The sequence below is a fragment of the Microtus ochrogaster genome, chromosome 15 (genome assembly GCF_000317375.1).
Source record: "Microtus ochrogaster isolate Prairie Vole_2 chromosome 15, MicOch1.0, whole genome shotgun sequence".
In the NCBI taxonomy this organism is placed as follows: Eukaryota; Metazoa; Chordata; class Mammalia; order Rodentia; family Cricetidae; genus Microtus; species Microtus ochrogaster.
In genome coordinates, this window is record NC_022017.1 from 35,064,102 (window position 1) to 35,080,190 (window position 16,089).

Consider the following 16,089-nt stretch of genomic DNA (forward strand, 5'->3'; position numbering starts at 1 on the left):
GGACTCCATTTCTCTCACTGTCTGTCAACACTTGAATCTAGACAGTGTCTAGTTCCTAGGCTGTGTCTAGTAAGTCAGAAGCCACCAGTAGTCATCCACTCATTAGTCAAAGGATAAGCTAGGAGCTCCTATTAGATGAAGAAACAGAAGAGGTTACCACAGTCAAGGACAAGGAACAGAGTTTTCTAGCCGTTCCCCCTTCTTAAGGCAGCTCTCTCTGACTTCTTACACTATCTTTGACATTCGCCTGTCTTTGAGTTTTATTTCATTGGATTTATACAGTGTTTGTTTTAGAGGGTCTTAGTCCTTTTTGAGATTCTTTCAGGTTCTCATGGTTTTGACTTTTAACATCTGGGCCATGAAGTCAGTGAAAGAGACTTTTCTAGATAATAAGATTATAAATCTTGCAGTTTGTAGTTAAGGCTTATTTGCCATAATCCTTCAAGGGGCTAGTACTGCAGAGCCTGAGGGCTTTCTGTGGTACAGTCCTCCAAACAAGAGTTGCCTTAGCTTTCTGTAATCCGTCTTCTAGGAAAGATATGGCTCAGAAGGTTCCTGACTGTTTGTAAAAGTTAAATCTAGCTTCAGAAGACAATAACAGATTAAACATAAATTGGGCCCTGCCTCTTTCTTGGGAATAAGGGATCTAAGACACCTAGCCAGATGTCTTAGTTAAGGGTTTTATTGATGTAAAGAGACACCATGGCCACAGCAACTCTTATAAAGAAAAACATTTAATTGGGGATGGCTTACAGTTTCAGAGGTTTAGTCGATTATAGTTATAGCATGCAGGCATGCAGGCAGACATGGTGCTGGAGAGGTAACCGAGAATTCTACATCTGGATCCACAGGTGGGGCTGCAAGAAGAGACAGTGAACCACACTGGGTCTTGCTTGAACATCTGAAACCTCAAAGCCCACCCCCAGTGACACACTTCCTATCACAAAGCCACACCTACTTCAGCAAGTCCACACTTCCCAATAGTGCCACTCCCTATGAGCCGGAAGGACCATTTTTATTCAAACTACTACACCAGACAAAGTTGCAAAATCAGGAAACAGCCAGTCTGGTGTTCAGAGAGACATGAACTCCTCTGACTCTTCAGTTTCCGGAGTCATTGGCACTGTGTTTTGTTTCTCGGTGTCAGACCTGCCTTTGTACCTTGTGTGGTAGAGAGATCATCTAGGATGATCTAGGATGGTGCTGAAGACCCAGGATTCTTTTCTATGAGAGCACAGAGAACACACAGAGAAATCACAAAGAACACCTCCTTAGGATAGGCTCCACAGTTCTGTCACTGTGAGTGACTTCTAGTCAATATCTGTCTTTGATCAGAGGTCAGTGCATCCTGTGGAGATTATTATACAGTTATGATGATCTTTGAGACTGTAGTCACTCTTGGTAGTTGTGCAGCCCGTAAGTAACTGGTTTAGCAGTTGTATTAAAGTGGTGACTTACTGAACTATCCCCATAATTTTGGACAGTCTGTTGCTTCTCTTTCTTCCCTTCCTTCAGCTGTTGTACCCTCTATGTCAGGGGCCTTTCTTCTGCGTGCACACCTTTCCTTCATTTGACCCCTTCTCAGGATACTTCTCCCCACCAGAACAGCTGTTTTGTTTGTATTTGTGCATTAACCACAGTTTTCCTCTTTAAATACTTCTGCCAGAGATTTGGAAGTACAGTGTCTTACCTCTTTCATTTTTTAACACTATGAAAAATGATTACCAATAGATAGCAAGTCTCCTGTGTTATAATTTGTAATTATCTGGCAATTCATAAAATTGAGCAAGTACTGTACAGAGTAAATGACCTATGCTTCATAAAGCTCATGCAGCATTTTTTATAGAGTTTTGTGTGATTCCTTTGTAAAGGATATCTATTGAGGGGGCTAACTCTGACTTTTTTCTCTCTTGAGAAGGTATGCAGTCATGTCTTCTTGTTTGCTCTTTTGCTGGAGTCTTGTTGGTTTGCATTCTCACAGGTTCAGTGGCTGCCTGTACTGGAGCTCTTGGCCTGTTGACAGAGCCTTTTTAAGAAACCAGAACAGACAGTGATTTCTTGTGAAAGTTCTTTGGGTCTCCAGAGACAGTGATTATTTCTCTCCCCAAAGCTGTTTCTTTTCTCCTTGGTCACTCCCTCCTCATCCATCCACTTCAGCTTAGCATCACATCCCCATTGGAGCCTTCATGATAAAGCAAACCCAGGCCTCGCCCCCTCCCACCTACCTCCTTCATGCTTAGCACTCTGTAGCAATCATCATTCTTGGTCACATGTTACAATCATTTATTCTGACATACCTGCTAGTTCATGTATGTGATGTGCCTCAGAGGGCACAGTTTCATTGTCTCACAACTCTCTTGTCTCCTGTGGTCAGGCATGACTCTGGCACACAGTGACTGTTTCTTGAAGCTTGATGAGCGATTGAACATAGCTGCCAGATTGCCATCTGTGCTTTCTACCTTGCCCCTCTCTGCTTCCTTCTTTTTCTTTTGATTCCCTGTCTCTCTCTCCCTTCTCCCTCCTAGTGCAGACTAGCTAACTGTAAGCTCCTTCCACTTTTTTTTCAACCAGCATTCGTGGCTGAATATTTGCTTCATTTCTAAATAGTTTAATTCCTGGATCAGCTCACTCAGGTCACCTCTTCTCTGGTGGTTAAGTCATGCGTGACTAGAACTGGACATGGTACACATGCTGTGTCCCATCTCTGGTGATACAGCTTGACTGTGCAGAGGGAAAGAGGGTGTCTGAGTAGACCCCGTGAGTACCACTCTGACCTCTCACTGGTCTCACCGTCACTGTGCCCATCTTCCTCAGCACCTAGGATGTAGAATGGAAGGCTTACAGCACCCACAGCCTGGGAAGGAGCTTACGGATCGGCAGAGATGCACTCGTTAATTGCTTTGGCCAGTCAGTAAAATCCGTCTTTTATGAGACAGCCCCAATGACAGCAAGCAGAAAGTAGAAACTTCCACTGTCAGGAGGCTGAAAGTCCAGTGAGGGAGACAGATGATAACCATGGTAAAAATCAATAAAGACAAGCTTCGTTAGAATGGAAATCTTGAACCATCTCAAATACTTCGGAAACTTGAGTGAATGTCATAATAGAAGTATGAAATGTTTGAGTTTCTACATAGAAATACTGTGAGCTTCCTAGTTCTTAACTGAATCAGTAAATCAGAGTATGGGGACTGTTATCTCAATATAAGATGACCATGGAAGGACCCATGATAATGATACTCGAATAGAAGCTTTAGAGAACTGAGCCAACAGAATGCAGAGGAACCGAAGAGCTCACCAACAACAGGGAGGAGCAGGCACCAAGGCCGTGGACGCGGAGAGTGCAGAGAGGAGAGGCTGCCACCTGGGTGTGGAGAGATGGAGCCATGAGACTGAAGGGCCTGCAGCCATTGCAGGCTTTGAGCCTCCGTTGTGGTTGGGGAGGCCAAGAGCTTGTGGGAGACTGGAGCCAGTAGTCTGTTATAAACCATTTGATTCCAAAACTGCTTGTACTTTATCCTAGGTGAAATGATTTTCTGTGATTGGAGATAGAAAGAACCTGGGTCCAAGTCAGGCTCCAGCTCTGAGAAAGCTACCTAGGTTTGTGATTCTGGTTTGTCATCCGTAAACTGATGATACTTTCTACAACCCTGGTTTGAGTACCCAGTGGGACCATATATACCCAAGACTAGGGCTACTGAAATATTCTTAGTAGTTCAGTAAGTTAGAACCAGAAGGAAAAGTGAACGGTTTTAAAAACCAACCTCCTCTTTTGCTTTGTATTTGTTTTCTTTGTTTTATACTATGTGGCTAGTATCCACATACAGCTGTGTGATGCTCATCTGCCAGCCCTGTGAGGTCATTTTAGCCTGAAGAAACGCTAGGTTAGTGTCTGCTTTCCTTGGTATTCTCTGGAGTCTTGTGCCAGAAATGGTCTGATATGTCTGAAAATCGTTTCTTTTTAACTATTCATAAATCTGCATTCAACTGTTTTAATTCGGCAACAAAAGATTGTGTTAAGTACTCTCTCATGCTTGTTGGATCGAGCTGTATCTATTGCCTGGCTGGCTTGCCTGTGTAAAGATGGCTTTGTAAAGATGGCATTTTGGAGCCACATACTTTCCTTCTATGATTCAGAGCTTTGGGTGCTACGGGGTTATTCCATTTCTTTCTTTCAGCCATGACGATTGTCCTTGTTCATAGCTACTTAGGAGTATTAATTGCTTCTGTTCCTTGGAAACTTGCATAGTACCTTCCAATATTATGCAAGCTAGTCCATAAGGTGAAGGCTTTCAAATCTGATTCAGTGAATGTCCTCCAGTTCTTTTGTCTAAAGTGCAAGGTCTCTTCAGCGATACTTAGTTACCTTCAACCTCTGTGTGGTGATTTGAATGAAAATGACCCTCATTAGGCTCCTATATTGAAATAGTTGGTTCTTTAGTTGGTGGAGCTGTTTGGGAAGGATTGATTCCTGTGACCTTGGAGGAGGTGTATCACTGAGGGTGGGGTTTGAGGTTTCAAAAGACGCACACAGTTCCTAGTGTTCTCTCTTTCTGCTTCATGATTTGTTGATCAAGATATAGGGTCTCAGCTATCTTTCATTCCACTCTCATGGACATTAAACCTCTGAAACCATAAGTCAAACTAAATTCTATCAGTCATGGTATTTTATCACAGCCATAGAAAAATAGTTAAAACATGCTGGGAGGCAACCAAGAGTAACAACAAAGCCTAAAAGTACAGCACACAATACATATGTCTATGTGTATATGTATATGTACATACGTACTATCTGAGGATTTCTGTTGCTGTGACAAAACACCATGACCAAAAAGCAAGCTGGGAAGAAAAGGATTTATTAGGCTTATCCTTCAGCATTGCTGTTCATCACTGAAGGAAATCAGGACAGGAACTCAAACAGGGCAGCATCCTAGACACAGGAACTGATGTATAGGTCATAGAGGGGCGCTGCTTACTGGCTTGCTTCCTTTGGTTTATTCATTCAACATTGTTATAGAACCCAGGGTCAACAGCCCAGGGATGGCACCACATATCATGGTCTGGGCCCTCCCTCATTGATCACTAAATGAGAAAATGCCTTATAGCTGGATATCATCAAGTCTTTTCCTCAGCTGAGGCTCCTTCCTCTAGCTTGTGCCAAGTGGACATACAAAACCAGTTAGTGTACACACAGACACACACACACAGAGACACACACACACACAGACACACACACACACACACACACGTTAATGAAATTATCCCACTTGAGCTGGCAATGCTTCTCCCATGGGCCATTACTATCTTATAAAAGCCTCAATACTAGAAATCCGCCCAAGAGATCCCCGATGGTGTGTGTGTGTGTGTGTGTGTGTGTGTGTGTGTGTGTGTGTGTGTGCATGTGCGCACGTGCGCATATGTGCATGGTGCTGATGCAGTCCAGAAGAGAGTGTCAAATCCCCTGGAGCTAGGATTACAAGTGGTTGTGAGCCGACTTACCAGTCTGCAGGAACCAAACTCTAGTCCTGCAAGAGCAGTGCACGTTCTTAACTGCTGAGTCAGCTGCCTGGCCCTTCAAGGCTTCCTTGTAACACTTAATATTTTATGCTTTGATCTTGTTGTTTGATACTGAGAACAGTTCTATCCCCTTTCCTCCCTCACTTTCCTTAGATAGCAAAGAATCCGAGCATTTTCTTCTGCTGCTGGCGCCATGCTGATGTTATCACATGAGTCATAGGTTAGTCGAAAGGTATACTTGGCTGAGATTATGCTGGTGATGTGTGGAACTGTGCGGCCATATGTGAGAAAAAGTTGAAAATGTACTTAATAAAACATTTTAGTTATTTTCTAGTTGTAACTTGTATACTTTACAAGTGAAAATATCTCTATAGTTTGACCTTGAAGATTTAGTGGGACTCAAAAGTTAAAAACACTTGCTGCTCTTCTAAAAGAGCTGTTTGGTTTGCAGCAGCCACATTAGTTGGTTTATAACTGCCTGTAACTCTAGTTCCAACTGTGCCTGATCTGCTTTCTTCTTCTATCCTCCATGTGAACCCAGATATGCATGACATACACAGATAGAGAGGTGACAGACAGACAGACTGAAAGACAGACAGACAGACACACACACGGGGCAGGAGAATAAAATCTAGAATTTAGAGTTCATACACTTAAAGAGAAGTACAATCCTAGCATTAATATTCTTGAACCATTTTTTTTGTTGGTTTTGCTGCTCTTATCAAGGGTGCTGCCTATGTAAGGTGTAAAAGCTTTCTTGTTTATCTCTTAGACATTTCAACTTAATAAGATTCACAAAATATGCTTATGTATGTGTACACCCAGGGCTATGCTACTAAGATGAACAAGACATGTCTGTTGATAGCTGCCTGGCTTGTGAGCAGGTAGTCAGAGTGAGCAGAGTGGGAAGCATGCCTGGGTAAATTGATGTTTTGTAAGGTGTTGGTGGAAGGAGTGATGTGGTAGAGGAAGTAGCCTGTGGCTGTGGGAGGAGAAGCATGTTCACATCTGGGTTGATCTGGAAGCAAAGACTAGAAGGGAGGTAGAGCCCAGGTGTAAGCCTCAATGTCTAACTCTCTTCCTATGGCTGAGTCTGACTTTCCAAATGTTCTGTAACCTTCCAAAATAGCACCACCAGTTGAGGGTTAAATGTTTGAATGTGTGTGTGTGGGGAGGCACTTTGTATCTAAACCACAACATATATGTTCATAGATGTGAAGAAACTACCAGGCATCAGGCTTGGGAGACATGGGTAATGCTGGGATTTTTAGAAGTAGAACCTACTTGGTGAGGATGATAATTAGTCCAGCTTAGGACATTTGGAGCAGGTAAGTGGCCAGTCCAGTTGATGGTTATGCTAGTGTGAATAAGAATTGCTCTCATAGGTTCATGTATTTGAATGTTTATTCATCAGGAAGTGGTACTATTTGAAAAGGATTAGGCGGTGTGTGGCCTTGTTATAAGAAGTGTGTTATTGGGCCAGTGGGGCTGGACTTTGAGGTATCAAAAGCTCATGCCAGGCCCAGTATCACTCTCTCTTCTTTATGCTTTGGGGGTCCAGATGTAGAACTCTCAGCTACTTCTCCAGGATTATATATGCCTGCATGCCACCAAGCTCCTGCTCTGAGGATAGTGGATTATACTTCTGAAACTGTAAGCAAACTCCAATTAAATGCTTTCTTTTATAAGAGTTGCCTTAGTTATGGTGCCTCTTCATAGCAGTAGAACAGTGCCTAAGACAGAAGTTGGTACCAGGTACTGGGGTGTTGCTATGACAGGCCTGACCATGCTGCTTGTTGGTGGAATGTGGACTTTGGAATTTTGATTTAAGAAAACAGTTGAATGCTTTAAGTGGGGCATAATGAGCCATCCTAGTAGGAACATGGAAGACAGTGGTGCTGAGAGCAATATAAATTATGATGGCTTAGCTCAAGAGGTTTTAGAGTATTAACAAGTAGCCTAGACACTGTTCTTGTGATATTTTTGTGAAGAATATAGTACTTTCTTCCCTTGTCCACAAAAGTCTGCCTAGGGCTAAATTGAAGAGTTTTAGATAAATGGCATTGGCAGAGGTGACTTCAAGTCAGACTCGTATATTGACTGTATTGTGTAGTCATTAGTGATCACTCTTATGCAGATATATAATAAAAAACAACTGCAAAAGGAAAATTACAAAATATATAGTTTGAGGAGAAAAGGAGGACCAGGAAGTGGAATGTTGGAGCCAAGTCCACTGCTCAAGGAAATAAAAAGTTTAAAGATGCTAAATGGAATAAAGGGAATGATAACCTCAGGGCAAGACCCTATTCAGTTAAGCTTCCAAAAAGTAAAAAAAAGAATTAAGGAAAAGCTTAAGCAGTGAAAGAAACCATCAAAACCAGAAAGCTGATGGAAATGTATTTGAATGAGGGGCCAAATTCCATCCCTAGCAAGCAGTGGAACTTGGTAGCTTAGGTCGTGAGGTTCTGTCTTTAGAGTTAAGGACACTAGACAAGGGTTGTGGACTCTACCTCAGAAATGTTCTGAGTCCAGGTGTGTGTCAGGGATGTTCATGCATGGAAACCCAGAGAGGTTTTTACCTGAAGCTGTGAGGGTGAATCCTGGGTTGAGTTGGAGACCCTAAGGTGTTAGAGATGCCAGAGGTGTGGCAAAGAGAGCTGCTAACAGGGTAACAGAGAATGGAACCAGCCCAAGAGAGAGAAGTGTGTTGCAGCCAACAAAGTTGGCAATAGTTGGAGATCTGAAGAGAACTTTGACATTGGGTATGGAGACATAGAATTTGTAGATTGCCCTGGTGATTTTCATTCTTTCTTTGGCACTATAGTATTTCCTCACTGTGCTTATATCCCCCCCCCCATTTTGGAATAGTAATATATATTCTGTGCCATTGTATATTAGAAGTAGGTGGTCTTTTTTATTTTGATTTTACAGGGAGTTATAGTTAGATTGCCTTGAGTCTCAGAAAGGACTTTGAAGATACCTTGAGAATGGGAGAGGCTCTGGGGACTTTTGAAGTTTGAGTGAATGCATTGTTATATTATGATATGTCTACAAGCCTGTGGTGGCCAGGGAGTGGAATGTGGTAATTTGAATAGGGATTATTTATGTATTTGAATACTTAGTCATCAGGGAATGGAACTATTTGAAAAGGATTAGGTATGGTCTAGTTGGAGCATGTCACTAGGGGTGGGCTTTGAGGCTTCAAAAGCCAATGCCTGGTCGTGTTGCTCTCTCTCCCTGCTGCCTTTGGATCAAGATGTAAAACTTTCAGCTACTTCTCCAGCACCATGTCTGCCTATATATACCACCATGCTCCCCACCATGATGTTAATGGACTAAACATCTGAAATTGAAGGCCAGCACCAATGAAATGCTTTCTGTTATAGGACTTGCCTTAGTCATAGGGTCACTTCACGGCAGTAGAACAGTGACTAAGACAATAGGTGACTTCTCAAATGTTGATCTGTGGGAAGAGGTCTGAATATAAGGTGTAGCTTTGGGCATCAAATGTGTGCTAAAACTGTAGGAACAGTCATGTGCAATGAGGCATCAGAATGAAAAGAGTGTGGGCGAGAACACTGTGGGGCATCAGTTTATAGAGAATGATGAATGTGGGTACTGTTACCAAGAAGCTCAGAGACTGGTCAGAGACACAAGGGTGGTGGTGATGGAGTACCAGAGAATAAGGTTTTCACAGACTGTCAGAAGTATCTCAGGTAGTAGAATCATCTAGTAAAACCAAAAGCAACATCTGTCTTTGACAAGATCCTAGTGGTTACCTTGGTAATAACAGGTATCAAGGCCAATTGTGCCTTTACCCAGTTTGCAGAGCAGGGAGATATAGGGGATGCAACTACAGAGGAGTCTTACCTGTCTTGTGGAGGTCTCCAGAGGAGCAAGAATTTCTTGGGGTCCATGCTTCAGGGGTAGTAGCTGTGTTCCTATAGTGCTGGCACCATTAGAGCCATTTGCTACAACAGGAAGAAGGTCTTACTTCTGTTTGGTTACATAATTGTATGATGGCAAATGGAGATTTTGTTTACTCTCTCCAGGAGGAGTGGAATGTGTTCCATGTATCTATTTCTTTGTTTTCACGTGGGCACTCATGCACCTGATTGTTGTGTATATTTATATATTGCTAAAACATTGCTCTTCTCTGAAGTTGTCTGTGGCACTTCTGAAGGCATGCTGTTGGCTTTCCCACCAGCATGGGAGGTTTGCACAGTGATCTTTCTTTGTGTAGAACATCTTTCTGCACAGTCCTCTGATGCTCAGGAGCTCCTCTTCATTGAGATTCCCTGCATCCTCAATGTTCTGGCTTCCCTCTTCTCCAGGACAGCGCTAAACTTCCTGTAGACTGTACACTTCCCGTTCCAGAAGGAAGATGCTGCTGTTTCATGTTTCTGACCATGCTGTGGCCCATTCTGCTGACCAATATCTCTCTATCTCTCTTAAACATCTCTTTTCCTTTCAGTGCCCTTCTTTCTAGGTGGCTGGACGTACCTTTTCTCTTCTTGTAGAAGTGTGCTCCTGTGTTATTGCTCAGAGCTTCCCTGGGTGAAGCTGACCAATCTCTTCCTTTAGTAGTGAGCTCCTTCCCGCTGCTACTTCCTGACAGCTGGTCGTGTTGCCTTCCTGAGCCCCTCTGAGAACCTGCTCTTCCACCTGGCATTGCTCACCTTATCCTCCGCTTCTTTCCAGGGAAGCAGTTCAAGTGTACTGTGTGCGACTACACGGCAGCCCAGAAGCCACATCTGTTGCGGCACATGGAGCAGCACGCCTCGTTCAAGGTAAGGGCGCGGGAGGTGGGTGGCCGTGGGAATTCTGACTGGACACATGCCACTTTTGCCATTGCCTTTGCTTTCCAGCCCTTTAGCTGTCATGTGGAGTTTATTCTATGCCCTCCCCCCCTTTTCAGAAGCATAGTAGTTCCCTATGGTTTAGAGACCAGTTCAAGAAACAGTGTGCAAGAGGATGCTAACTGAAGACAAAGCATGCATTTACCTCTCAAAACTGGAGTGAACTGGGAGGAAAGTACAGGTTCAGGGGCGTGTGTTCATGCCTTCAGATTTTGGCGTTCTGCAGGTCCATTGCCTGGTAAAACAGGTGTGATAAAGGCCCTCACCCCCGCCGCCCTGTCAGGCTTTTTGTATGGGTGGCAGAGTGCTCTGATGTACCCTCTGCAGTGCCTAGTGTGTGGCAGGGGTTGGAGGATAATGCAGTCTCTGTATGCTTTTCTAATAGTTTTGAGTGATGTTTCTTTAATGTGTTTGGTAGTATGCACTTAGCCAGTCTCTCATGTAATTATGGAGAGGAAGTAAGATGACCCAATATGTTTTTCAATCAGAACTCTGCATATCACTTAAGGCAACTCGACTCTTGACATTGTTACTTTTGTTGGTATGTACACAGGTTAATGGAATCTTTAAGATGTCAGACTATTTCACTCTGGAATGTTTTTCTGAAAATTCCTACTGTGAAATTCCACAGACTTATCTAATATGGAAGAGATGTTGGTCCCCACACTTACGGCTCTCAGTGCATGTGCCTGTCACCTCGGACCTCCCCACGGTACATACTGCTGTCCCTGTTTATCACAGAAAGAACCTCACCTCACAGTTTATCTGATCAGCTGTGGTCTTTTCTGCAGCATATTGTGATCTTAAATGCTATACTCAAGTTGACAGGCTATGTCTGTCATTTGTGAGGTGAGAGGACCTTCCCAAGCAGCAAGCTCATCCTGAGCTCAGAACAGCTTGTGAGGGTTCTTAGGACATCTCTTCATGTGATTGAACTCAGTAAAGACTCCGCATGTATCAAATGCACTTTTACCATCCAGAAAGCGAAGCAGCCAGAACATAGGCCACATCCTCCCACTGTTCCATGCTCTCACGCTTTATCTTCTCAGTGTTTGGGGAGAAGGAGAGAAGGGAGGAACTGGAAAAACTACAGTCATGCAAACTGTTGTCAGGTAGTTGATCCTGGGGTCTGCAGTGAACACGAGCTGCTGAGGTGGAACACACCTGGAGCAGTACATGACTGAATCTGTTAGGTTTTCAATTTTATGCCTATTTTTTATATAATTGAAAAGGGGGACTTCAGGCCGGGCGGTGATGGCACACGCCTTTAATCCCAGTACTCGGGAGTCAGAGGCAGGTGGATCTCTGTGAGTTCGAGGCCAGCCAGGTCTACAAGAGGTAGTTCCAGAACAGGCTCCAAAGCTACAGCGAAGCCCTGTCCTAAAAAACAAAACAAACGAACGAACAAAAAAGGGGGGGGGACTTCATTTCAAGTCTCACAGTACACAAACGTGTTTCATCAGTAGATGACACTTTTAGTAGTACATTTGCCGTGGTAGAGAACAGTGCATCAAAGCAACCAGCTTCTGTATTTGTAGGTGAGAAGGTAGGCCCAGGGAGGGTAGTTCTTCTCACGGCTCCAGTCTCAGTGGGCTTCGCATTCACCCTTGGTTTTCAGCTGACCCTGAACTAAATCCGAGTTTTCTAAGATTGGACTGTGCTGTAGGAGTGTGGGGGTCAATGTGAGATTCATCCTGTTAAGCATCTGCACAGGTCGTTACCACCTCTCTCCTCGGCCATGTCCTTGGCATCCAGTGCAGGGCCTGCTGTTGCTGCACTGAGATGGTCCCTGGGCCATGGCTGGTCCTCCTCAGCCTACCAGTAGATTTGAGGTCCACTCTATCAAATAGTACCATAGCTGAGAGGCTCACATAGGTTGAGAAACACCACAGCCAGCCGTGGTATCTCACCCTGTAACTTTCCTATGCCAGTTTGCCTAAGTGAGGTTTCTCAGTTACCTCCTAAAGCAGCATGAAATTGTTCCACACCAGCCACAATCATCCAGATAGCAATTACTCTTGTGCCTTCTCCCTCTCACCCCTGAGTTGGTTTCCTCTTGTTAAAATGGATTACCACCAAGTTGTGTTGAAACAACATACATATTTTATAATTCTATAGTTCAGAAGTCTGACACGGCCTCCATTAAGAGCCAAAGAGAATGTTGGCAAGGCCAGTGTTCCAGCCCATGCCCTTGTCTTTCTCCACTGCTGGAATCCCTTGCAGTTCCTGGCTTGCAGTCTTTCTATTTCAAGGCCAGCAGCATGGCGTGTCCCTTTATTTCTTCTGCTCAGACTCTCCCCTTTGACTTTTAAAGATCCTTTTGGGACTGGGGCTGAGGTGATATTGGAGAGATTGCTGTTGGTAAAGTCCTTGTTGAATGAGCATGAAGATCTGAGTTTTCTTCCCAGTACTCATATGAAACGCTGGGTACAGTGGTGCATGCATGTCTGTGACCCCAGAACTGTGGAGATGGAGACAGCAGACAACTGCCTGTCCAGCCTAGCTGAGTCAGAGAGCTCTGAGTTCAGTCAGAAACCCTTTCTCAGAACAGAAGATGGAGATTGAACACTACCTGCCTGACATTAGCCTCTGCTCTTCACATGCCCTCATGGCCACATGTGCAGGGGTATACAAACATGTGAACAGACACACCACACGCACTCATGCGTGTACACACCTGTGTGTGCTGGAGATGTGGCAGGGGGCAGAGTGCTTACCTAGCATACTTTCTGTTTTAGTCCTCCCCATGTAAATCTGAAATGGTGGTGCATGTTTATGATCCCAGCATTCAAGAGTTGGACACAAGAAGATTAGAATTCAAGGTCAACTTCGACTATGTAGCAAGTTCAAGACCAGCTTGGAATGCATGACACCTTGCTTAAATAATAAAATGTTTAAAGGTCTTTGTGACAACACTCATATAACCCAAAGTCCTTAGCCTATGTTCAGGCGATTGGTAGCCTGTCTCTTAATTCCCGTCCTTTAGTTTTTGTTTGTTACTGTGTTTTCTTCAGTGACAGAGATAGACCCAGGCCTCATACATGCTAGGAAAGCACTCTTACCTGTGAGCGAATCCCAGCCTAATCCTGCAGCCTTAATTCCTTTTAAACAGTTTAATGGATTAGGATGTGGGTGTCTTGTGGAGGGGGTTACTGTTCTGCCAGTCATATTCTCCCACATTTTTTCCTCTCAAATCTGCTCCTGGAGGAGCTTTTCAACGGAGGCCAGAAAATGCATAGTATGCAAAGACATTTCACCCACCAGTCCTGCCAAACATTTCTCATCTTCACCAGTGTTGTGTTTGGCCTGGGGTCCTCAGGCAGATACTAATGAACTCGTGCAGTCAGTTTGCAAAATAAAGACAATTTGCTTTTCCTGAGTAGATCTCATAACTTACAATATATGACTTGTGACAGGAAACACTGACATAAGGCAGATCCCTGGCTTGTTTTTTAAAATAGTATATTTTCTATTTATGTATTTATTTAGTGTTCACTAAATAAGATTTGAAAATGCTTGTAAATTCCTTTCTTCATAGAATCTAGAATGCTTTTGATGCATTTTCTTAAAAGATGAGCTTGCAGTCCAACAGTAAATGAGTTTTTTTTTTAATGGAAACCACTGCATCAGCTTTACCACTGATAAGCTTTGTTGGGTTCCGTGACATAGCTGAGAGGCTTGGTGGTTTGCTAAAATTGCACCCCTTCTGAGTCACAGCTGAATGCAGGGTAGAGGACCCTCCTAGTTGAAGGCAGGGTCAAGACCCTTTCGCAGTTAGAAGCATTGCCTTTCCCTTCAGCGTTTTCAGTCATTTCACACTTCATGAAAATAGACTTGCAAACTCCCATGACTGCTGCACAAGTACTGAAGCCATGCTTTCTTTCATCTTGCCCCTTATCACTGAGTCCTTTGGTTGTTCCCAGTTGGGGCTGTTATAAATAGCCACACAATGGACATCTTCATGCAGGAAGCATTTTCTGTCTCCTAAAATCTAATGGGTGATAAAGTTCAGAGCCAAGCTCATCACATCACCAAGAAATCACAGATAGTGGTTGCAATCAAAATGCATTCCCAAGGGCACAGTGTGCCTCAACCTTGCAGGGATTAGACTGACCTAACCAGGGAAATAGGAAATGAAGAAACAGGCACCTATGCAGAAAAGGGGTACATGCTGGGGTGACATTCCAGCCGTCAGAAACATAGTGTGTTTATTATATGCAGCTGAACTGAACAAGGAGTCAGGGTTAGCTAATCTGTGTGCGTAGGTGAGCACTGTCAGGCTGTAAACATCCTGGAAGAGGAAGCTACAGTCCATATTCTCTGTACACACTGTCAACATCCACAAGGCCAGGGGAAGGCTTTGCCATTTCTCTGAGCCTGACCTGGGGAAGGCTTTGCTATTCCTATGGGTCTGGGACACTGGGGTCCTTGAATGGCTGTGTTCATGTCAACAAATACCCCTTCATTCAGGTTATCCACTTTCTACATATTTGCTCAGGGCTTCCTCTACTTCCCACAGTGTTAACACTTGACCTTAGAGGAGTGCTAGAGAAGATACCCGGATGTGATGAGCAGCCCCTGAGCAGTAGGGTTTAAATAATGGGCTGGTCTTTGTGTCTAGCTGCACAATGCCTAGCTTAAATAATATAATCAGTAATAGTTGGTTAGTTCCATGGCATTCATGTCACTGTTAGACCGGTGAGTATGTCTTTCCAGGCAGGTTGTTATTGTAGCTTGAATAGACCATTTTTAAAAGAAATCTTGTCTTTTCACCTAAAGAAGATGATGCTTCATTTTAGTGGTATTATGGCTATCTTTACATACCAAGTTTGAGTCCTGCATCCTGTGAAGCTGAGTCTAATTTCCAGCTCTGAAATGTGGTTGTGCTGCGTTTTCTTATCATGGGCGACGTGGGGATGTGGAGGGTGCTCCCGTAGGTGTGCAGGAAACAAGTGGAGGAGGAGCGGGGGCGAGGAGTGAGGGACTGGAAAGGAGGAGATTAGATGACTCTCCTAGGGAAGTCAAGTTAGGCAGGAGTCACAGACACGTATACAAATGGCTGCTCAGATCTGCCAATGTAGCCGAGTTGAGCCTTTCTGTCTTTCCCTGGACTATTTCCTAGCTTGATTGATTATCTCACTCATCCAAGGAGACTGAGCTTTCTCTTAGCAGGCTTTCGGGTATCAAAGCCTGAGAAGGGAATTTCAAGATAACTTTAAAACTCAAGGAAAATGCTGAGCAGCTAGAATCATTTTCATATAATATTTTTGTTTATCTATTATTTTATGGAGAAAAATTTCCTCATAGGCAAGTGTGTAAAAAGAATTGGCCACAAACAAGGGAATAGCTTGGGTACTTGATAAAATGTTTAACTTCATCGATTAAAAAAAAATCAGCAAAACCATGGCGAGATCATTTTTCACTTACATCGGTAAACAACAGAGTTCAAGTGCACACTTCATTTCAGGCCAAGAGGGAATAACCCTGTTCATATGCTGTTGACAGGAGTGAAAGTGGTGTGTGCCCCAAGGAGATGAGTATAGCAGACTCTGTTACAAGTGCGTGACAGATGATGTAAAATTGTCACTTGTAAGAATTCATCTACTTCGTAGATCCTTCCAGATATATGAACCGTAACTGTAAGATTATTTAACTGAAATATGTAATATATCCATGTATAGGTAAGGGTTAAGTAAAAAAAAAAAATCAGCAAACA

At 43.6% G+C, this 16,089-nt stretch overlaps 1 protein-coding gene across 1 annotated transcript in view; it reads left to right on the forward strand.

The window, feature by feature from the left end:
* The window catches only part of Zfat (zinc finger and AT-hook domain containing), a 159,543-nt gene that overhangs the window by 98,684 nt on the left and 44,770 nt on the right, over nucleotides 1–16,089 (forward strand). The window contains exon 11 of the mRNA XM_013348950.2: nucleotides 10,216–10,304. Within this exon, the coding sequence (XP_013204404.2) occupies nucleotides 10,216–10,304 (89 nt within the window). The remainder of the gene's footprint in view (nucleotides 1–10,215; nucleotides 10,305–16,089) is intronic.